Raw genomic sequence first — 25,091 nt, 5'->3', positions numbered from 1 at the left:
CATGTCATACTGAGGCGGCCATTAACACATTGGGATAAGAGGAAGACGGCAGAAAGGATTGATCCCGCCATCGTAATCCCTGCAATTCCTTATAGGATCTAGGCTCTATGGTGATTCTACGCACTGGGTTTGCTCATTATCACCCCTGGTGTTATTCTACTGGGGCGTCAGAGCTCCATGGTGATAGGTCGCACGGATTCGAGGGCCCCATTCAAATGTCCCTTTTTCACGTACATGATCTATCCGTATTTTTTTTTATCACGGATATAACATACTTATTGACTATGCCGCTGTTCATACATGAGTGGTATTTTTGCATATCAACTGCACGAAAAAAAACGAAGACATGTCCGTCCCTGATCTATCACACCCATTCAAATCAATAGGTCTATAAAAAAAAAGAAGGTAGTCCATGGGGGGCCATTCATGAGTCACTCTCATCCAAGTGTTGTCCGTTTTTCTTTTAGGCTACGTTCAGACTAGCGTTGTGCTAGTGTGCGTCGGGTTAGCGTCGGGCGACGCAGCAGCGACGCACGCGTCATGCGCCCCTATGTTTAACATGGTGAACGCATGCGTTTTTGTTTGTTGCCTTTTGCGACAAATGCGTCTTTTTTGCCGCAAGCGTCGGACCAAGAAAACGCAACAAGTTGCATTTTTCTTGCGTTCGATTTTCGGCAAAAAACGACGCACGCGTCGCAAAACGCAGCGTTTTTGCGTGTGTTTTGCCACGTTTTTGCGTGCGTTGTGCGTTGCGTCGCCGACGTAGTGCCGCACAACGCTAGTCTGAACGTAACCTTACTGATTAATAAGTGGAGGAAACTTGGATTATTTTTATGAGAAAAATGGATGCCACACTCATGTAAAGAACGGAGACGAGGACCAAAAATGGATGACAATTGTATCCAGCACACTGATGTACTCGGGACAAAACAAGGATGTGTTCATGATGCCCAAGTTGCAGCCCAATATTGCATGCAATGTAATAATAATAATCATCTTTATTTAGCGCTAACATATTCCGCAGCACTTTACACACATTATCATCACTGTCCCCATGGTGCTCACAATCTAAATTCCCTATCAGTATGTCTTTGGAATGTGGGAGGAAACCGGAGAACCTGGAGGAAACCAACGCAAACACGGAGAGAACATACAAACTCTTTGCAGATGTTGTCCTGGGTGGGATTTGAACCCAGGACTCCAGCGCTGCAAGGCAACGGTGCTATCCACTGAGCCACCATGCTGCCCGCAATGTAATCATACAGGCCCACAAAAAAAATTGCAAGGGCTATCAAGCGTGCACAATAATTTATTCCTATAGAATTTATGCAATATTGCAGAGTGATTTGCAGATTTTTTTTTTATATCCTAATAAATCACAGATAGTTACATTATACTAATTGTTGGTGTTTTTAAGGTGTAAATTCATAAAAGACAATATAGCCAACAAATTCCAGGATAACATGCCATGTACATACTGTATATAGCAGTAATAAGGCACAATAAAAAAATCGCAATAACGCTAAAGTTGCACAGTGACGTGTCGTTCAAGCCACAGCGTTGCATCACGCCATTGCATCGGATGATTCCCAATTGTGTCACGTTGCAACTGTGATACAAAGTCACAAATGTTTCCAAATCTGTTGGATTCTGTGTCACTTGTGGCAAGTAGAGTTGAGCGAACGTCCTGGGATAAGGTGTTATCTGAGCATGCTCGGGTGCTAACCGAGTGACTTCCCCGTGCTCAAAAAATTGTATGAGTTCCAGCGGTTGCATGTCAAGTGGCTGTTCAACAACCGCAACACATACAGGGATTTCCTGCTTGTTAGGGCATCCCTGCATGCAGCCGCAGGGACTCGAACATAGTATCCGAGCACATTCACTCAACACTCGTTTGCCATAGGCTTCAATGCAAGTCATGCGACTGGGACTTATCTGCGAATCACAGCTCAAAAATAGTCGCTCAACCGTAAGTTGCAGACAATTTTCAAAATGTTTTTGGTTTGCAAATGTCTGAGAATCGCTGTTGTGCAACCTATGTCGCAGGGTAGCGCCAGCTTAATGGTTTGCTAAGACCGTGTGGTGGGAACTGGGTTTTTTGCCACGTGGAGCAGCAAAAAAATGTATACCATTAACCATGTGAGCTGCAGAGCCATAGCAATTCACAGTAAAACCACTTTTTTTTTTTTACCTGACTGTTCTCAGCCGCATAGCGAGAACCGCTGCCCAAATGTTAGCTCTAAATGAACCATAAATGTAGCGTGCAATACCTGTGCGCATGGGCGGAGTTCCCTGTGATTATAGTGCATGTAATCATTAGATTTCTTGCAAAGGCGATATCGTATAATTATGGTATCACAAGTACACGTGCGATGTCATGTGACCACATAGCTGCACTTTGCATGTAATTTTGCGCAATGCAAATCAGCAGGAATGTGCATGAGCAATAACTGCATGTCTTCAATGGCCATGCAGCCCTGCTTAAAGGGGTTGTCCACTACTTGTACAACCCATTCTTAAATGCTAGAGTCCTTGAAGAAAAATCTTAGGCTATGTGCACACGTTGCAGATTCGTGTGCAGAGTTTTCTGCGCAGAATCTTAAAAACCCGCAGGTAAAACACAGGGCACGGTTTTTATGCGAATTCTTATTAAGGAGCAGGTGTAAAACCCTGCGGAATCCGCACAAAGAATTGACATGCTGAGGAAAAAACACGGCAGCATTTCTACGCGGTATTTTCCACACCATGGGCACTGCGGATTTGGTTTTCCATAGGTTTATATGGTACTGTGCACCGCATGGAAAACTGCTGCAAATCCGCAATGTGTGCATATACCCTTATACTCAACTTCCGCATTGGTGCCGTTCCGGCGCTGGATCTGGTGCCGCTCGAGTGATATTATTATGTCATGTGTGTGCTGCAGCCAATGTCAAATCTTTGATTTTTTTTTTTGTGTTGTGAACCCTTCAATCGCAAAAAAAGAACATGGACCTGTAAACAGCCCTATGGACTATAATGAATACGCACTCTATCTGTGAAAAATGGAAGGATGAATGAGGCCTAGTGCTGTGGCTCCATAGCCAGTTATTATATGCGCTGAGTAGATTGGAAAAAATAAAATGCAATTATTGCAAGAATAAAATCAACTATCGCAAAAAAAAACAAATGCAATTATTGCAAAAAAAATCGGACCTGTGAGATATTCCCTCATGATGGTCTCTTCATGGCTTTCATAAAATAATAGGAATCCAACTGCGATATCTCTCCGCAATCTGATGCGATAATGGAGACCTGGCCTCTATACACTAAGATGCTGCACATCAAGGAAAAAGCCAAGGACAAGATGCGAGGTGTAGGAGTCCTTGACTGGTAATGCGTACAGTCAGGCCGGACTAACACACAGCAGCAGCAGCGTTGACATTTGCATTAAAAATGGATGAAAAGAGAAAATCGATAAAGGAAGGGTTAATAAAAATGTCATGTGATCAATATGCTCCTGATAAACTGTTCAGCACATAAAGTGTTAATTAATCATCCAGGAGTTTAAAAAGGGTTAATTCTCTACGTCACACGTGCTGACGTCCTAATGGGGGGTGGCGGGAAGGATGGGCTGTGGGTGACATTGGCCACAGCTGAAGGGTGATGGATATTTCAATTATTTAAAGGGACACTGTCACCTGAATTTGGAGGGAACAATCTTCAGCCATGGAGGCGGGGTTTTGGGGGTTTTGATTCACCCTTTCCTTACCCACTGGCTGCATGCTGGCTGCAATATTGGATTGAAGTTCATTCTCTGTCCTCCGTAGTACATGCCTGCACAAGGCAAGATTGCAGGCATGTGCAGGCGTGTACTATGGAGGACAGAGAATGAACTTCTATCCAATATTGCAGCCAGCATGCAGCCAGTGGGTAGGGAAAGGGTGAATCAAAAAACTCAAAACCCCGCCTCCATGGCTGAAGATTGTTCCCTCCAAATTCAGGTGACAGTGTCCCTTTAATTTCTGACCAAAGCGGCTTTTGTAGGGGACTAAAAATTATCTCCTTCCTGGCCTTTGAGGCATCTTACACCTAAGAATGGCCTGTGCTAAATTACATTGGGATTTCACTTGGCAATAACCCTTGACAGCGCGCGTCGTTGTGTCCGTCCATGTGACGTCGTGCACCAACAATTTGTTTGTGATTGGAGAAAGAAATGCCATTTTACAATGTCAGCATCGAGCCCCGGCCTTAAAATGAAGCCATAAATTATGACAAGTCAGGCCAGAAGCCGCGTAGTAAGGCCAGGGTATTATGGTGATTACATGTGCGTGACCGTGGTACGTGTTCTTATATATTTCTATTATTTTGTATAACATCAGGTGGCTACATTGATGAAACGAAATTAATGCCCTAATGTTTGTAAAAAATATATATATATATCAAAAATAAAATAAATCCATCATCTTGTCAAGGCCTCAATTAATAAAACTGCATCAGGGAAGAAGTAGGCCTCGTTGCCCTTAGCAACCAATCAGCATTCAGCTTTCATTTTCAAAATTGCTCTGGAAATATGAAACGTGTGCTCTGATTGGTTGCTATGGGAAACATGGCTGCTTCTTCTCTGGGACAGTTCTGACACCTGAAGTCTAGAATATGATGAACGTGTCGTAATTTGAGCTCAGATCTTTAATCAGTCTATAAATCCCTACGACTAGACTGGGGATCTGATTCTGTCTCGCGTCTGCTTGTAATTTCCGCCTTCTCCCTTTGTTCTATGTGACTGGATACAATTCACATCTTACTTTGGGTGTGAACACTTTTACAAAATTGAGTGTGAATTTTCTAAGATGCCGAGTCATCATCAGACGCTGGATGAGGAACTGGTCATGAGCCTAAATGGGGGTTTCACTTTTGAAAGGACGTATGGGACAGACATTATCTTAGGCTACTTTCACACTAGCGTCGGATTCGGCTTGTCGCATTGCGTCAGGCCGAGATTCCGACGCTAGCAGCGGATGCATTTCTCTGGCGCATCCGCTGCCCCATTGTGAGGTGCGGGGAGGTGGGGGCGGTCTGTCGGCAGCAAAAAACGTTACATTTAACGTTTTTTGCTCCCGGCGGTCCGCCACAACACGGCGCAACCGTCGCACGACGGTTGCGACGTGTGTCAATACGTCGCAATGCGTCGGTAAGGTTACTCTATGGGGCAAAAACGCATCCTGCAAACAAATTTGCAGGATGCGTTTTTTCCCCTAAACGACGCATTGCGACGTATTAAAAAAAACGCTAGTGTGAAAGTAGCCTTAGTGAATTAATCCCATTACGGCTTGCTGCGGATTTGCTCTGATTTTTCCATCCGAATTTGCGAATAATCTGCTGTGGAATACAGTAGCAGCAATGGAAGGCCTCATCTAGACGTCCGCTTTTTCCATATTTTTTTTTTTTTTTTACAGATAGGACATGTACGTATGTATCTTTTATTTTTTTGATAGACCAGTATAAAAAAAATGAATTTCTGACTTTTTGCACCTTACTTGAAAGTCACAGGGAGCCCCTACTCCCAGGCATTACTCTGTGAAAAAGCAGCGGTATACAGAAAACGCTGTCGGAATGAACCCGTATTGGAGCCACGGTCGCCGTGTATCTCCAGTCTTAAGCTAAGTTCACACGAGGCATTTTTTAAGCGTTTTCTTTTTTTCCTGCAGCAAAGCCTGATCTGTTGGCAGGAAAGAAGCTGCAGGAGCAATACTTTTTTTTTTTTGCTGCGGTTTTGGCATGCTGATAAAGTTTAGTGTTAAAGAAAAGTCCTATTTTATAAAATCAGTTTTTGCCCCCCCCAAAAAAAAAAAAAAACCTGCAGCAAAACCTGCTATGTGCATGAGATTTCTGAAATCTCATAGACTTTGCTGGTACCTTAAAATGCAACTGAAAGTTTGCCTAAAAAAGCATTTTAAAAAATGCTACAAAAACGCCTAGTGTGAACTTAGCTTTACATCGACATATGACGTATGTCTGGAATTTACTGAAAAGTCGCAAAAAAAAAAAATTTGTGCAACCTTTCTGCGATTTGCAAGCGTGCAACAATTTTAGACGTGCAATTTTGCTGTAAAAAAAAAAAAAAAAGCAATTTGCATTGAAGTCTATGGTGAGTGAGCGGCGTGCGACTTGAGACCGGCGACAAAAAAATGGGAAACACTTGTGACTGAGTGAAAGGTCATAATGCGACACCATAGTCTTATATCTAAAGATCAGCCTCCTCCTCATCACTGTGCAGCCAGGGTCATAGGCTATCCCTGGCCATGTGAGCGAACTACAATGCCCAGCAGGCGCTCTCTCATCATAGTACTACATCCCCCATCAGTTCCATGGGTAAAATTCAGCCCCTGATGTGATCGTGCACTAGATATATAGTGCAGGGGACGGTACCAATACATATATTTATGTGCATCCAGGATTATGACCCTGATGAGGTTTGGAGGGCTGAATGGTGCAATAGGGTGAAAGAGATTCTGCTGCAATGAGCTGTGGGGGAGGGGAGGGAGCAGCATGGAGGAAGGTCTGATGTAGAGACTACACGAGATGGGAGTGAGCGCAGTGCCCACCGAATCACAATGTGGTCAGATCACAGGGGGAAGCACATTACGGTAATTATAGATGAGGGGATCCAGAGGACTATGGGGCGCGTCTACTACAACTATTACGGTAGCACGTAGCCTGGTCTAGAAATGACAGAAGGTGCCGGTGACGTTGTGACTCTGCGGGCGGTGATTGGTGCGGAGCTGTTGGTGGGCGGAGCCTGCGCTGTCACTCATCAGGCTGGTATATAAGGGGGCTGGGCTCGCAGTTAGTCACTCTGCAGCAGGACTTGTGAGAGGTGGGTGCGGGCTGTGTGCGCAGATTGCGGGTTTTCCTCTGTTACCGGCTCTGGTGCGTTATTGTTTAATCTGCTCTGTCTTTGTAGGAGCAGAAACTACAGGCAGCAATCATGGTGAAGATCGGCATCAACGGGTGAGCTTCCCTGGTGTTAACCCTGTGGGTGCATTATGTGCTCTGCATGCTTCTGTAGTGGGGGCAGGTCGGCCTGGTCACTAACTGGTTAAGGGGTGGCCAATAACTAATGGTGCAAGGATTATTAGAGGGGGATGGGGGAGCTGTTCTCCTCCTATGTTGCATGGAGAACAAGGGGTTACTGGCATTACTACCCAGTGAATGATCTCCCTGCCCTGAGGTCCTGGTCGCCATGGTGAGTGTGTGGGGTGGGTGTTACCTGCCCCTCCAGGGGTGAATGCTGGGGATGGAGGGGGCAGGTTTGCCAAGTGATGCAGACAAGGAGGTGCTCTTCTGCTCCTGGTCCATTGCATGTGCAAGATGGCTGCTGTTAACCCCTGCTGTTGCAGCTCTGGTCACACCCACCCCCTCCCCCTGTGCGCCTCCCTCGTGCTCTGCAGAGATGCAGCATAATCCTCCACCTTCCACCCCTGGCTGATGAGCCTCAAGGGCATCCCAAGGTCACCGTCTCATGCAGGACCTCTGTCTCCAGAGGCTGGTGGGATTGGTGGTCCCTGTCCTCCACCCCATACCTGATCCATGTACAGGGGTGTGTCTAGGGGGCTGGGGCATGAATCTGTTCTCTTCCCCCTCCTGCAGTGACTGGTGCTTGCACAAGAGCGTAGATGACTCACGTCCTGCTGGTGCATGTAGCTGCTGTGATGGTGGGGGGTGGGGGGGGGTCCCAGGGTCTGTAATAAAAGACTCCAATGGTAAAAATCTGCTAGTGATGTGAATGTGGAGCAGCCAGCCCCCTCCATCCTCCCCACTGTAAAGTAGGTCTCCTATTAATAGAGGAGCACCAGCTGCCCAGCGGAGGGGGTCGGTCTCCTGGTTACCGGGGTGTGTAGTTTGGCTGCAGAGCTTGTTGTCTCCCCTGGTGACCTGTCTGTCATTCTGTGACACTGGATCCTTACAATCCTGCGTTCTTGCAGCCGGACTTTCTGTCCGGTCTTCCTGTTTGTTCACACTTTGCACACTCAGCCATGAACTTTGCTCCAGCAGGGGAGGAGGCGTTCTGCAGCCGGGGCTCATTGTTACAGGCCGCACAGAACAACCCTACAGGGCATTGCCCCGGAGTCTGAGTGGCTCACTGCTGTGATAATGTATAGTTGCCAGAGAAACTTGTAGAAGGGGCTCTGCCCCCCAATACTTGGTCCCACTAAGTGTACTCCCATGGTCTTAAAAGGACTTGACAAGATAAGGAAATGTCTGCTTTCTTCCAAAAATGGCCCTACAGGCAGTTCTTGGTACTACAAGTGTGCGCTATTCACTTCATAGAGCTGAGCTGCAATACCAGACTCATCCTGCAGACAGATGTGGCGCTGGTCTGAATGTGTCCAGTACTAGAGCAGCATGGTGGTGTCATTATGGCAGAGCGACATGAATAAAGGGAAAGATGGGATGCTGGTGGCTTCACTCTTAATGTGGAGAAGTCATTGGATAAAATAGTTTGTGTAGGGGACCTTCGAGTCTATAACTGGGCACACTAAGCCCCCCTAGCTCAGCTGGATCTATAGGGAGGGGGTCATGTCTTCTGCTGAATGCACCCAGGGAGGTTTCAGGTTTGGCCTGGGGAATCCGCACATGTAAAATCTGCTGTATGTGTTGCAAAACGATCTGTGCATGTTGGTTCTGTAAATCCTGCTGCAGATCTGCAATATTGCTCCTTGTGAGCTTAACCTTGGACTCGCTCTGCATGCCAGCACTTAAGACAACTGCCCCCCCCCCCGCCTTCCTCAATGGCCCCCTCTTTAGCTTGCACATTGACTAGTGGTAGATGTGTCCTTTATTCTGGAGTGCTGAGTTTTCTGCCCTTTGGTTAATGCCACATCGTGATCAATTATTCATCTAAATGTGTGGTTTTGTTTTTCTCTCTTGGCAGATTTGGTCGCATCGGGCGTCTGGTGACCCGAGCTGCAATCGAGTCTGGAAAAGTACAAGTTGTTGCAATCAATGATCCCTTCATTGATCTGAGCTACATGGTAGGTGGGCATGGCCTGGGGTGGTAGCTGTCTTTTAGCTCTTGTAACTATTCTGCTTGTATCTGGCATCAGAGCAAGACATATTTCCTAACTACACTAGAAGTCTCAGCATGCCTTGCTAGTTTCCTAGTGCAGAAAAAATGCAATTTATGGGCTAGGGTATAGTGGCACTCTGTATATAGTAGGATTTCTAACACCAACCTTGTCTTCCTCAGGTTTACATGTTCAACTATGATTCCACTCACGGACGCTTCAAGGGAAAAGTCGCTGCTGAAAATGGAAAGCTGGTGGTCAACGGCCAACCCATCACCGTCTCTCAGGAGTGAGTATACATCAATGCCAAGCTAGAGACCCCCACTAATGCCACTGGGGGCATCTTCCATTCCTAAAGCTCTATCAGCTGCACTGATCCCACCCCATAGTGCACATGGCCGGCAGACCACCCGTTTAACTATTACATATTTGATAGCCTGAAGCAAATGTCTAAGTCTGCTGCAGTTAAATCTGGGGATCCATTATCTCCATCTATGACCATTGGGATCCGATTGCACAGGAACACTTGGACGGCAGCCACAGAGGAGAAGGCTCTGGCCAAAACATTAATGGCTCTTGCTGCAGACGCTGCTGTCATACTGGAGTCCCAGCCGGTGTGATCTCTGATAACTGTTACCTTCTGTTATCTTGTAGACGTGACCCAGCTAACATCAAATGGGCAGATGCTGGCGCCGACTACGTGGTGGAGTCCACCGGTGTCTTCACTACCATTGACAAGGCCTCTGTAAGTGTCCACCGCAGCCATTACTGATCTGATGCCGGTGTCCTGTGCCTCCAATAACTCACTGCCATCTTTCCAGGCTCACTTGAAAGGAGGTGCCAAGCGCGTAATCATCTCTGCACCATCAGCAGATGCTCCCATGTTTGTCGTTGGTGTCAACCATGAAACCTATGATAAGTCCCACAAGGTTATCAGGTAACAATGGCCCTGGTGGTAGAGGAGGGTGTACTGGTGGAGTGCAGGGTCCAGGGCTTGGTTACACTTGGGGCTGTCAAGAGCTCCTGATGCTGGTGGGAATAGGGTTGGGAGAAATCACTGCTGGTAATTGCATCATATGCAATTCTGAGTTCTCAGATCTTAGTCCTATAGATGCTTATAGCATAAACATATGTCAAAACACTATAAAACAAAGAAAAATGAAAGGCTCTTCCATTTCAAGATGTTGACACCAAAAAAGTCCACCCGAATCCCAGTTCAGGATGCAATCCAATCACTGGTGGTAATGATGCCTGAGCCCACTTGGAGAATAATTTCCTACAACAGGCATATTTCTGTAGCATGGGGAGGATTTGTTCCATTCCTTGGGTATAAGGCTATGTTCACACTTTGCGGATTCCACTGCGGATTTTTCTACAGCAGAATTCCAAAATCCGCAGTGAAAACCCGTTGCGGATTTATCGCGGTTTTTACTGCATTTTCATCTGCAGTTTTCTATTGGAGCAGGTGAAAATCCGCAGAAAAGAAGTGACATGCTGCGGAATGTTTCCGCGTGGATTTTTCTGCAGCATGTGCACAGCGTTTTTTGTTTCCCATAGGTTTACATTGTACTGTAAACTCATGGGAAATTGCTGCGGATCCGCAGCGGTCAAAACCGCTGCGGATCCGCAGCAAAATCCGCAAAGTGTGAACATAGCCTAAAACTACACCTGCTCTTCCATCCACAGCAATGCCTCCTGCACCACAAACTGCCTTGCTCCTCTTGCAAAGGTCATCAATGACAACTTTGGCATTGTGGAGGCCCTGATGGTGAGTTACTACACCCTTCACCCTCTCCAAACCATTGACTCACTCACACTTTGCTGATCTTCATGCTCTTTCCTTTCAGACCACAGTCCATGCTTACACCGCCACCCAGAAGACTGTAGATGGACCCTGTGGAAAGACGTGGCGTGACGGCAGAGGCGCAGGACAGAACATCATCCCAGCATCGACTGGTGCCGCTAAGGCTGTAGGCAAGGTCATCCCAACCCTGAACGGGTAAGGCTCTGCTGTCCTGGGCAGCCATGTTGGTGCCACATCTCATGCCCATAGCTGTATATGGGGCTCCTAGCAGAAACTTGCACAATACTCAAATCGCTACTCTTTTTCCAGAAAGTTGACTGGCATGGCCCTCAGGGTTCCCACTCCCAATGTGTCAGTTGTAGACTTGACTGCCCGCCTGGACAAACCAGTAAGTATGGGAAGAACCAACCTTGATCCTAGAGTTGTCCTGCAACTGAAGGGTTAATCTGACCTTTCTATATTGTTAGGCCAAATATGAAGACATTAAGGCTGCAGTGAAGAAAGCATCTGAAGGACCACTGAAGGGAATCCTGGGATACACAGAGGATGAGGTGGGTGTTGTGCCATCCTGGACTTGTAACCCATATATATATATATATATATATATATATATATATATTTATTTATTTATTTATTTATTTATTTTTTTGCTCGTGTTCCCTTATAACCCCCTCAGGTTGTCTCAACTGACTTCAATGGTGACACACACTCCTCCATCTTTGATGCTGGCGCTGGTATCTCTCTTAACGATCACTTTGTTAAATTGATTGCTTGGTGAGTATAAAGAATTGTTAGGAACTCCTGGGTTTGGGTCACATGCACTGACGGGCATCGTAGTGACTTCATTCCAGGGTCTTGGCCGAGTCTTACATGGATCTTGTCTTGCAGGTATGACAATGAATTCGGCTACAGCCATCGTGTCGTGGACCTCATAACTTACATTTCCACCAAGGAGTAAAGTCATCAAGTCATCCCACCTCTCCTGTCACTGCAGGGCCCAGCATCTCACCCAGTGATGTGTCCTGTCACTGAAGGGGCCCAGAGTCACCCCTACTAGTCTGTCTGTCAGTTTCTGTGTTAATAAATTGTGAAACACTGAACCCCCTGTGTATAGAACTATATATGAAGTCAATGTCTGCAGTTTGAGGTCAAGAGGAACACTGGTCCCCCTGGCAGTGCCCAGATAAGAGGTTCTCAAGGCTGAAATGAAAAGCCTTCAGCCCAGACTGATCAGCTTGGAAAACTGTCCTCAGGATATTATACCGTGTAATGGCATGACCTGCCTAGTGTGGCCCAGATTGTGCACAGGCTCAACCATTGCCTGGGGCAGTGCATGCACAGTTCAATAATGCAATTCTCACAGCTTCGGGGACTTGTGTATGCTGGCCCCTATGGGATGATACTGGGAACTGTGGTGCCTACAATATCAAACATGAGAGAAACCAGAGTGACCTGGAAGTAGGCCGAGAGGTGCAGGGCCCATGGTGGAACATCAAAATTACTTACAAGCAATATTCACACACTGTCTTGCCTGCAGAAAATGCAAAGCTTCGTTTGTCTGCTGGACATGTGCTCAGTAAAACAAATGGTTGCACTGACATTCTGCAGTTCTCCAGGTCTGGGGAGTGTAAGCATGTGCATTGCATTAGACTCCCAAAAATTTTTTTTGCTGGTACTATAAACTGCAACATTTGACCATGGTCTTGCACATTCTCATAAAGGGAACCTGTCATTAAGATTAACCCTTGTTTAGATCCTTCATATTTAAGTATCTAGTCCTACACTAGCAACCAAGCCCAGTTGTGTGGAAAAATCTTAAGGGGTCTGATTTGAACAATGATCATTTGAAAAGGGGGTATCTGGGACCCTTGTGATCAGTAGTAAAACTGGGGAAATGTAAGTCTGATCTCCCTGCAGTAACCCCTTAGGTGAAAAAGGACAATGGTGCGCTAGTGTAGCTGAGACATGACTCTAACCATGTAGGAGGCTCTACATGCTTATCCTGCCAGAGGGTAGGAGTTTGAGCCGGTGTAAAGGGATTCTCTTCTCTTAATCTCCTGCGGCATGTACAGGTGTCTGCTGCTTCCCTGCTGGCAGCACAGTGCTGGTCCTGTATTAGTCCTTGACCAGTAACCAAGGACAGGCTGACAGCTATAGTCAAGGTTCTAAGGATAAGTCCTAGAAGCTGGCTTATTGCCAAATATCACAGCATTCCGTCCTATGTTGGTCTATTATACTCATATAGCGCCATTAATTCCACAGCGCTTCAGACATCACTACAATCTACATCTCTATCAGAATGTCTTGAGTGGATGGAACCAGAGTGCAGAGTAAACCCATGCAAACACGAGGGGAACATACAACTCCTTGCAGCTGTGGATCTGAACCCAGGACTCAAGTCTGCAGTGCTAGCCACTGAGCCACCGTGCTGTCCTAGTTGAGTAACTTCTCTCTGGAGGACCATGTTACATCAAAGATTTCAATCAGATGCAAGTCTTTACTTGACCTGTGGCGGTATGGCAGGGGATTCTACTTTTTGCTCCATGGGTCCATTTTGATCAGCAGCGGGTGCAAGAACCTCCTAATCTGAGCATTGTCCTAATTGTTAATAACATGCATGTACACCCTGCTTCAAAGTCCTGCCCACCAGATCCAAGAAACTTCCACTATAGGGAGCTGCTAGGTATTGTCATAGGGTAGATGTCTTCTGCCATTATCCTGTGGTGGTATGTAAGGAAGTGTGTGTGTGTAGAAAAGGGGACCGCAAAGGGGTCAAAATAAGCCCTTTAAAGACGTATTCTATAATGGCACTTCCCAATACATCAAGCTTAGTGGTACAACTATAGTTGTTGGACTTGGGGCAAAGCCTCCACTGCTACATAAGTGTTGGGTATATTGTGTGCAGTTTCTTTGCATTAATTGTCGTTTCGCCCCTGGTTGTTAGATGCTGTATAATGGCCTCAGATCTTAATAGCTGTCTACAAATATCTCAAGGGCTGAAACACTATAGAAGGATCATCTTTATTCTCATTTGCATTAATTGTTGTTTTTCGCCCCTGGTTGCTGTATTCCGGTCTTGGATCTTAATAGCTGTGTTCGAATATCTCCAGGGCTGTCACATTGTAAAATCTTTATTCTCATTTGCACAAGGAAAGACTAGAAGCAATGGGATGAAATTGAAGGAGAGGAGACACTGATTAGATACTAGAAAAAACTTTTTGATAGGGTGATCAATGAGTGGAACAGGCTGCCATGAGAGGTAGAGTTGCCCTTCAATGGAAATCTTCACACAGAGGCTGGACAGACATCTGGGATTTATTAGTGAATCCTGCTTTGAGCAGGGGGTTGGACCAGATGACCCAGTAGGTCCCTTCCAACCCTACCATTCTATGGAGGTATAAACGGGAGTGTGGATGATGAGTGGGCACCTGGCCTCCCCTGCCTCGCAGCAGTCGTCTTGCTGTCTGGCTGCACGTAGCCCCTGGTGACAATCATTCCTGTCAGACCAGATCTGGCCTCTTCCTGTTTGCAGCAGTGAGGGAGGGGGTGGCAGCATGAAACCCCTTGTGGTTAGCACAACGCTGGGTTTTCTCAGTGCATGAAGGGCGTGACGATCCGCCATTTCCTTTTATGAGGTGTCACTGATGGAAATATTGTAAATGGAACTACAATAGCAATGTGTGTGACTATATATGTGGACTTTGTCCTTGCTCTGCACCTGCAACAGCTCCCTCTCTTCTGAGAAGGATTTTGGAGTCTGGAAACGTCTGGTACTTGTGGCCTAGCGTAAAAGCCCAGTGACCCTCACTAGGGCCAGAATTCCTGTGAGAGAATGAGAGCACCTACATGGTAAATCCCATGAACGGATGTGCCGTCTCTGCTCAGAGAACTTCAGTATCGCATAGTGAAGAACTTCTGTTACTAATTTATTCATACACAGTCAAGGGGTAACGTCCTCCTGGAATCCCCAAACCCAGACTCCTCCATCAGATGCAGACAGAGAAGTGTGATCCGTCACTGCACAGAACATGTCTCCTCCAGAGTCCAGTAGTGGCAGCTTTAGGGTATGTGCACACGTATTCCCGAGCTCTGCAGATTTTTCCGCAGCGGATTTTTGAAAACCGCATGTAAAAGGCACTGCTTTTTACCTGTGGAATTATCGCAGATTTACCGCGGTTTTTGTGCGGATTCCACTGCGGTTATACATTATGGAGCAGTTGTAAAACCGCTGCGGATTCTGCACAAAGAATTGACATGCTGCGGAAAGTTAACCGCTGCATTTCCACGCAGTTTTTTCCGTAGCATGTGCACTGCGGATTGCGTTTCCCATAGGTTTACATAATACTGTAAACACATGGGAAACCGCTGCAGACCCGCAGCCAAATCCGCAGCGTGTGAACATAGCCTTACACCACTCCATCCGACGCTCGGCATTGTGCTTGGTGATCTACGGCTGCACGCAGCTGCTCGGCCATGAAGCTCTCAGCGGGGGCGCAGTGTTTGTGCTGATACCAGTGGAGGTCTGGACTCTGCAGTTACGGGGTCAGCAGAGCAGTGGTGACTTTTCTGCCCTCTGCTCCTCAGCACTCGGCATCCTGCTCTGTAACATTATGAGATCTCCACTTCATGGCTGAATTGCTGCGGTTCCTTCCACTTCTCACTATTATCAATCGCAGGTGATGGGGTGATCTATTGATTGACTATTATCAATCGCAGGTGATTAAGGAAGAAATGTCATGGATGCACTTGTTGCCCAGGTGACTCCTTACTCAAGACTTTGCTTTGTGGGACCCAGTACAGGGTGGGTTAAAAAAAAGACTGGCTCCCCTGATGGGCACTGTACAGGATGATGCTTATCAGAAGAGTAAAACTGTCATTGTCAACCATAACAACCAATTAGAGCTCAGTTTTCATTTTACCTCAGCATTGTAAGAAATAATGGAGGCCGTTGTGGCCTTCCTGTCATTCAGGTGTTTCTCTGTGGAGGGCAGTAGTGATGTGTGTGAGACCAACATGGCGTATAGTGATAGCGGAGGCTGATGTACTGTACACACTGGATTATTCACAGAAACACCACGGTTCCGCTAGGCAGTTTTCGCATTTTCCTGTTTCAGCATTTATCAGTATATTTGCTTTGGTTCAGATGTGCCGTAACAGAGGAACCGTGGCTGACATCTAAAATATTCAATGTCCACGAGTTCAGACACCCGTCATTGTCACAGGCATCGAGAGGGGACTATGGGAAGCCGAGGAAACCGGCATGAAAATGACCCCAGTGGGCGCACATCAGCAGAACGACATGTCACCACCGAGTGTCAGCACTGCAAGGGGTATAGGCGGGAGAGAAACAGAAGTGTGCAGCGTGTTGTGATCGGCTGCCGGTAGTCAGCCAATTTTTTTCTTTTTTTTTTCTGACCTGTTGAATGAATTTTCTAGATTATTAAGAGACTTTTTACTTTATTTTATTCAGTTTTGTTTTCTTGCAAATGGCACATGTGTGTGTGTGTGTATATATATATATATATACACATACATATATGTGTTAATTCTGTTTTATTATTGGTTCATTTCCCCTCATTACTCCAATATAACTGAGGCAACTGTAGTAGGACCCCTAGTTACAGCTGAAAGTCCCCCGGGGTGATAGAAGTCACTGGCCAGCTATTTTGGTGTGACAGACGGCAACCAGAGATCATGTGTCACCTGGCGATCAAGTGTCTGAGCTAGGTGAATTGGTTCCCGATAACGTCCTTAGTCTCCTCGGGGGCTAGTGAAGGGATTCAAAATAACAGCTGTGTGGGTCTAGGCTGGTTAACGTCTTCATCATAACATTCCTGGTGGTCTAGGGAATAATGCGGGGGATCATGATGACATCCCTGGTGGTCTAGTTACTAGTAAACGTGTTCATGATAACATCCCTGGTGGTCTACAGCTAAAAAATGGTTAATTCTTACATTCCTGGTGGTCTAGGGGCTAGTAAAGAGGTCTATGATAACACAAATCTGGATGTCTGGGTAAGTAGCCATTTATCGAGGTCCAGTCCAGGGTTTAGTGGAGTATTGAATTGTCAGAATTTGGGCAGGGCCGGGTACGGGGTCCAGTTAATGAAATGGGCACTGGCTTTGTTTTACTCATTAATACTTAATAACAAGTTAAGCAGAAAAGCTCGTTAATGCCTTTTAATGCCGTGTCCCGGGACAGTCCCATGTGTGCGCAGGTAACGCACGTGGGAGGTTTGCACCTGGATGTCGTCCTGTGCCGCCGGTGACTACATGCATTTACTACAGACTGACGATGAAACTAAAGGAGGCGGCTTGTAATGTTCGCGCTTTGTGCAGTGACACCGAGAAAGCGAAATCTGAGCCGCTTGTGTTGTATAGGGTCGTTTCATACAATGCACCAGCACCACATCCCCGGAAACCGCACTGCACCGGTGTCTGCATCCGTGTAATGGGGAACGCTTCCTCCAAACCACTGCACTTGGATAAAAAAATATATATTTATTGTGTATATTTAAAGAAGTTATTAAAACCGCAGACATATTCCGGATCTCTGTCCTTAATCACTGCCAGTAACGCATTGCAACTGTAAGCGACTCAGTCTTCGGAGCTCAGTCCATTGGATTCCGGGGATAAAAGCTGTTTGGTGACGATCTCCTGTCTTTATCTTATAGCTATATAAATCCTGCCACCCCCGTGCATCCTGCTGTCCTCCGCCACCCCCGCGTATCCTGCTGTCATCCACCACCCTTGCGTATCCTGCTGTCCACCACCCCCCTCGTATCCTGCTGTCCTCCACCCCCCCCCCCGCGTATCCTGCTGTCCCCCGCCACCCCCGCGTATCCTGCTGTCCTCCGCCACCCCGTGCATCCTGCTGTCCTCCGCCACCCCCGCGTATCCTGCTGTCCACCACCCTTGCGTATCCTGCTGTCCACCACCCCCCTCGTATCCTGCTGTCCTCCACCCCCCCCCGTGCACCCTGCTGTCCTTCACCAGCCCGTGTAACCTGCTGTCCTCCGCCACCCCCGCGCATCCTGCTGTCCTCCACCACCCCCGCATATCCTGCTGTCCTCCACCACCCCCGCATATCCTGCTGTCCTCCACCACCCCCGCATATCCTGCTGTCCTCCGCCACCCCGCGTATCCTGCTGTCCTCCACCACCCCGTGTATCCTGTTGTCCTCCACCATCCTGTGTATCCTGCTGTCCTCCACCACCCCGCGTACCCTGCTGTCCTCCACCACCCCTGCATATCCTGCTGTCCTCCACCACTCCTGTATAGGGTTAGATACACGGCTCAGCAGACAATATGACACAGGATAGGATTAGATACACAGCTCAGCAGACAATATTGCACAGGATAGGATTAGATACACGGCTCAGCAGACGGTATCACACAGAAGATTAGATACACGGCTCAGCAGACAGTATCACACAGGATAGGATTAGATACACGGCTCAGCAGACAGTATCACACAGGATGGGATTAGATACACAGCTCAGCAGACGGTATCACACAGAAGATTAGATACATGGCTCAGCAGACAGTATCACACAGGATAGGATTAGATACACAGCTCAACAGTCGGTATCACACAGGAGAGGATTAGATACACAGCTCAGCAGACAGTATCACACAGGATAGGATTAGATACACAGCTCAGCAGACAGTATCACACAGGAGAGGATTAGATGCATGGCTCAGCAAACAATATGACACAGGATAGGATTAGATACACTCCTCAGCAGACAGTATCACGCATGAAAGGATTAGATACACGGCTCAGCAGACAGTATCATACAGGATAGGATTAGATACACAGCTCAGCAGACGGTATCACACAGGAGAGGATTAGATACACAGCTCAGCAGTCGGTATCACACAGGAGAGGATTAGATACACAGCTTAGCAGACAGTATCACACAGGATAGGATTAGATACACAGCTCAGCAGACAGTATCACACAGGAGAGGATTAGATGCACGGCTCAGCAGACAATATGACACAGGATAGGATTAGATACACTCCTCAGCAGACAGTATCACGCATGAAAGGATTAGATACACGGCTCAGCAGGCAGTATCTCACAGGATAGGATTAGATACACTGCTCAGCAGACAGTATCTCACAGGATAGGATTAGATACACGACTCAGCAGACAGTATCACGCATGATAGGATTAGATACACGGCTCAGCAGACAATATTACACAGGATAGGATTACGGTAGATACATGGTTTAGCAGACAGTATCACACAGGATAAGATTAGATACATGGCTTTAGCAGACAGTATCACACAGGATAGGATTAGATACACGGCTCAGCAGACAGTATCTCACAGGATAGGATTAGATACACGACTTAGCAGACAGTATCACGCATGATAGGATTCGATACACGGCTCAGCAGACAGTATCACGCATGATAGGATTAGATACACGGCTCAGGAGACAGTATCATACAGGATAGGATTAGATGCACGGCTCAGCAGACAATATTACACAGGATAGGATTACGGTAGATACATGGTTTAGTAGACAGTATCACACAGGATAGGATTAGATACACAGCTCAGCAGACAATATTGCACAGGATAGGATTAGATACACGGCTCAGCAGACGGTATCACACAGAAGATTAGATACACGGCTCAGCAGACAGTATCACACAGGATAGGATTAGATACACGGCTCAGCAGACAGTATCACACAGGATGGGATTAGATACACAGCTCAGCAGACGGTATCACACAGAAGATTAGATACATGGCTCAGCAGACAGTATCACACAGGATAGGATTAGATACACAGCTCAACAGTCGGTATCACACAGGAGAGGATTAGATACACAGCTCAGCAGACAGTATCACACAGGATAGGATTAGATACACAGCTCAGCAGACAGTATCACACAGGAGAGGATTAGATGCATGGCTCAGCAAACAATATGACAGGATAGGATTAGATACACTCCTCAGCAGACAGTATCACGCATGAAAGGATTAGATACACGGCTCAGCAGACAGTATCATACAGGATAGGATTAGATACACAGCTCAGCAGACGGTATCACACAGGAGAGGATTAGATACACAGCTCAGCAGTCGGTATCACACAGGAGAGGATTAGATACACAGCTTAGCAGACAGTATCACACAGGATAGGATTAGATACACTCCTCAGCAGACAGTATCACGCATGAAAGGATTAGATACACGGCTCAGCAGGCAGTATCTCACAGGATAGGATTAGATACACTGCTCAGCAGACAGTATCTCACAGGATAGGATTAGATACACGACTCAGCAGACAGTATCACGCATGATAGGATTAGATACACGGCTCAGCAGACAATATTACACAGGATAGGATTACGGTAGATACATGGTTTAGCAGACAGTATCACACAGGATAGGATTAGATACATGGCTTTAGCAGACAGTATCACACAGGATAGGATTAGATACACGGCTCAGCAGACAGTATCTCACAGGATAGGATTAGATACACGACTTAGCAGACAGTATCACGCATGATAGGATTAGATACACGGCTCAGCAGACAGTATCACGCATGATAGGATTAGATACACGGCTCAGGAGACAGTATCATACAGGATAGGATTAGATGCACGGCTCAGCAGACAATATTACACAGGATAGGATTACGGTAGATACATGGTTTAGTAGACAGTATCACACAGGATAGGATTAGATACATGGCTTTAGCAGACAGTATCACACGGTGGCTCAGTGGTTAGCACAGCAGCCTTGCAGCGCTGGAGTCCTGGGTTCAAACCCCACCAAGGACAACATCTGCAAAGAGTTTGTATGTTCTCTCCGTGTTTGCGTGGGTTTCCTTTGGGTACTACGGTTTCCTCCCACATTCCAAAGACATACTGATAGGGATTCTAGATTGTGAGCCCCATCGGGGACAGCAACGATAATGTGTGTAAAGCGCTGCGGAATATGTTAGCGCTATATAAAAATAAAGATTATTATTATAATGGGATAAGATACACAGCTTAGCAGTCAGTATCACACAGGATAGGATTAGATACACGGCTCAGCAGAGAGTATCACACATGAAACAAATATAAAAAGGTAAGAGATAAAGGCGACATTTCATGGGGACCTCTGACATTACTATGAACCACAGAAGTGCATGTGATGCGGCTCCTGATATATTATTGACCTTTGAAGATCTTTTTTAGTCTGAAATTATTTTAAGTCTGATGATATAGAAATTTTCCCGCCTTCTTGTTTGTGCTGTCAGCATGACCTTCCACATCCACACCACTGGGTGGCAGCATAGTCCTGTACATACTATGCTGCACATATCTCCCACCTAGTGTGATGTGACTCCTAATTATCTGCTGCTCCAACAGGAAATTGCCACAATTACCCTATAGAATTACAGAAGGATTAGAGGGAAAAAAAATAGTTAAAAAAAGCAACAATAATTAAAAAGGGTTTATTCGTTTACATAAATCACATTGTATAGGCAGGGTGGCTGGTAAGAGGCCTGGTGCGTATTGTGCGCAGCAATGACTGCACAATCCATGACAGACACAGCGGCAAAGTGCTGACTGCGTATCAGTCAACATTCCTGAGTCATTATGGGCCATTACAGACACCACAGATCGTGAGCCTTTATTGTGGTTTTCCATCGTTTTCAGTAAATTAGTTCTAAAAAATTGAAAGAAGTTTTTCAGGACTTAAAGGAAATGTTCACTACTTAGAAAGGTCATCAGTGTCCGATTACAGCAGGTCCTGCACTCCTCACACCCACTGCAGCTGGATGTAGAAAGTGAACAAAGACTGAACAGCAGAGCACCATACACCGCGTAGTGGCCGTTCTCTGTAACTGCAGCTCAGATCACATTGATGTAAACAGGAGCGGAGTTGCAGTACCAGTCCACTACATGGTGTATGGAACTGTGCTGATGTAACCAATGCATCCAATGTCACCGACATTGCAAACCGGATCAGGTGTCGGACCTCCGCTAATCTGATTTTGATGACCAATGCTAAGGATACGCCATTTATATCAAAGTGTCCTTAGGATAGACCTTAAAGGAGTGACTCCAAGGAAAATCATGATAGACTGGAAAAAGTGGATGACACCACAACCCTTTATTCTACTGTCACATTACTCTCCAAACACAACCTTGATGACTTATCTTAAAAGACGTCCTGGAGAACTCAAAACCAATATATCTAGAAACTATAGAGGTCCTCTCTGTGTACTTTCCTCTCCTTCCTTATCCCTAAGGCTCCATGCAGTAACCCTTAATTTGTCACAATACGTTATTAACAGATATGTTTCAAGTTATCTCACAAGTTGTGGATTGCAACATGTGAACAGGATGAGAACCAATAACTGTACACGAATACATCACCAGGACCACAAACAGTACATGAATAAATCACCAAAACTCCCAATAGTATATAAATACAGCATCACAACCACAATCAGTTCAGGAACACAGTACCAGAACCACCATCAATGCATCAATAGATCACTAGCACAAACATTACAAGAATACTGCACCAAACCCCCATCAATACATGAATACAGCACCATAACCATAAACATTACAAAAATACAGCATGACAACAACCAACAAAAAAGGAATACATCACCAGAAGCAACAACACTACAGAAATACAGCATCACAACCACCACCAGTACAGGAACAGAATGCATCACCAGAACCACCATCAATGTATGAATAAAATATGAGAACCACCAACATTACAAAAACACAGCATCACAACCACCATCAGTACATGCATACATCATCAAGCTTAGTATGTGATCAATTGCAGTATCAGGTCAGCTTCACATACAAGTGTATTGCATGAATCTACAACTCCCAGGTCCCCCATGCCCTCCAACCAACCAGCATCTGCTTTTAAATATCCTGGCTAGCTTGTCCTTTATAGTGTTTATCACCTACATATATGTTTAAAAAAGTTTTTATAAAACTTTGCTTCTCATATGCAAATTAGCCCTTTGACTAATTAAATGGGCATTAACATAGTAACATAGTAAGGCCGAAAAAAGACATTTGCCCATCCAGTTCAGCCTATATTCCATCATAATAAATCCCCAGATCTACGTCCTTCTACAGAACCTAATAATTGTATGATACAATATTGTTCTGCTCCAGGAAGACATCCAGGCCTCTCTTTAACCCCTCGACTGAGTTCGCCATCACCACCTCCTCAGGCAAGCAATTCCAGATTCTCACTGCCCTAACAGTAAAGAATCCTCTTCTATGTTGGTGGAAAAACCTTCTCTCCTCCAGACGCAAAGAATGCCCCCTTGTGCCCGTCACCTTCCTTGGTATAAACAGATCCTCAGCGAGATATTTGTATTGTCCCCTTATATACTTATACATGGTTATTAGATCGCCCCTCAGTCGTCTTTTTTCTAGACTAAATAATCCTAATTTCGCTAATCTATCTGGGTATTGTAGTTCTCTCATCCCCTTTATTAATTTTGTTGCCCTCCTTTGTACTCTCTCTAGTTCCATTATATCCTTCCTGAGCACCGGTGCCCAAAACTGGACACAGTACTCCATGTGCGGTCTATCTAGGGATTTGTACAGAGGCAGTATAATGCTCTCATCATGTGTATCCAGACCTCTTTTAATGCACCCCATGATCCTGTTTGCCTTGGCAGCTGCTGCCTGGCACTGGCTGCTCCAGGTAAGTTTATCATTAACTAGGATCCCCAAGTCCTTCTCCCTGTCAGATTTACCCAGTGGTTTCCCGTTCAGTGTGTAATGGTGATATTGATTCCCTCTTCCCATGTGTATAACCTTACATTTATCATTGTTAAACCTCATCTGCCACCTTTCAGCCCAAGTTTCCAACTTATCCAGATCCATCTGTAGCAGAATACTATCTTCTCTTGTATTAACTGCTTTACATAGTTTTGTATCATCTGCAAATATCGATATTTTACTGTGTAAACCTTCTACCAGATCATTAATGAATATGTTGAAGAGAACAGGTCCCAATACTGACCCCTGCGGTACCCCACTGGTCACAGTGACCCAGTTAGAGACTATACCATTTATAACCACCCTCTGCTTTCCCCAGACAAGTTGGCTCTCACAGCATGTTATCATGATTTGCAAGAAATTGCCAGTTCTCATCGCCAGCTCTAAAGCTGATTGTACTCTTCCCGGCTTCAAAGGCAGCGTCAGCGTATGCCCGGGAGTGAAGAAGATGTCTTCCTGGCTCTTGGACATGAGCTGTGTGCCTCTGCAGCTGGGAAGCATACACCCGGCTTCAGAGGAACAATGACGTGGGTGAAGAAAGCCGTGCGCATGCGTAAGATTTGCAGATTGGGGTGTATGTTAGAGTTATTGCTCTCACTTCTCAGTTTTATTGCTGTCAACACTGGAGAAGTGAGAGATCTGCGCGCTGGCCTGTTAAATAGTTGTAAATTGAAGATGAATATTCACTGCTCCCCATGCCCACCTCTCGGCGCCGGGTCAGTGATAGTAAAAATCTACACTGGCGCCAAGAGATGGGAGGGATTATGGTCTTGGGGAGCAGGGAATATTCATTTTGAATTTACATCTGATTGATTGGAGCGGCTGAGCGCTGTTTCCATCCATTTCAGCGATTTTCCTGCCCCTTCAGCCCTCCTGTTAGGGTCTTCTGCAAAAATACTCGAGTTACCCATTGACTTCCATTGTACTCGAGTTGAACCAGTCCGAGCGTCAGACCTGCTCAATTCAAGCAGGACCGCCATCAGGGCATTACTATCATTAGTGTTGTATGGGGCCCGGACTGGGTGAGACATTTTGCGCAGCCTGCACCGAGGCAGCACTGCTGAACCACTGTATAATGGACTGGCAGACTGCGTGGCACGCTGGGGTCCGTGCACTTACCCGCCCGTCCGACCTTCCATTACAGTTAAAATAAAATAATAAATAAACAGAAACTGCTTTTCTAATAGACTGACACATCCAGAAGAGATCCCTTTTCAGCAGTCACCTCATTATCATAGCAAGCAGGAATACAATGAGATAACAGAATCCACCATTCGCAGTAGGTAGTGTCACAGCTCACCTCTTCCCCTTTCCTGCACAACGACATCTGCATGTCACTAAACTTGGGAACATGTATGGAAAACTCTCCCAAGAAAATAAATGTCTTGTCATATATACCGCATCTTTGCAATGATAATATGCACTTTTCCCCCTAAAATTTGGAAGGAAAA

General features: G+C 46.0%; 1 protein-coding gene across 1 annotated transcript; it reads left to right on the top strand.

Annotated features, from left to right (window-relative positions):
• Positions 1-6,629: 6,629 nt before the first annotated feature.
• GAPDH (glyceraldehyde-3-phosphate dehydrogenase) lies at positions 6,630-11,948 on the top strand. The gene is made up of 12 exons (XM_069754119.1): positions 6,630-6,853; positions 6,941-6,987; positions 8,912-9,011; positions 9,227-9,333; positions 9,699-9,789; positions 9,866-9,981; positions 10,731-10,812; positions 10,892-11,043; positions 11,158-11,236; positions 11,316-11,399; positions 11,525-11,622; positions 11,737-11,948. Exons 2-12 carry the CDS (start codon positions 6,965-6,967, stop codon positions 11,804-11,806), a joined length of 1,002 nt encoding a protein of 333 aa, XP_069610220.1. The 5' UTR covers positions 6,630-6,853; positions 6,941-6,964; the 3' UTR covers positions 11,807-11,948.
• The last annotated feature ends 13,143 nt before the right edge of the window (positions 11,949-25,091 follow it).

This window comes from Ranitomeya imitator, chromosome 2 (assembly GCF_032444005.1).
Source record: "Ranitomeya imitator isolate aRanImi1 chromosome 2, aRanImi1.pri, whole genome shotgun sequence".
NCBI classification, from domain to species: Eukaryota; Metazoa; Chordata; class Amphibia; order Anura; family Dendrobatidae; genus Ranitomeya; species Ranitomeya imitator.
This window is presented reverse-complemented; position numbering and strand designations above follow the sequence as displayed.

Bases quoted from the DNA above. Each gene is read 5' to 3' on its own strand.
- GAPDH (XM_069754119.1), top strand. From the start codon at position 6,965: ATGGTGAAGATCGGCATCAACGG. The intron at 9,012-9,226 runs GTAGGTGGGCAT...TGTCTTCCTCAG, and splicing joins TCATTGATCTGAGCTACATG to GTTTACATGTTCAACTATGA. The intron at 9,334-9,698 runs GTGAGTATACAT...GTTATCTTGTAG, and splicing joins CCCATCACCGTCTCTCAGGA to ACGTGACCCAGCTAACATCA.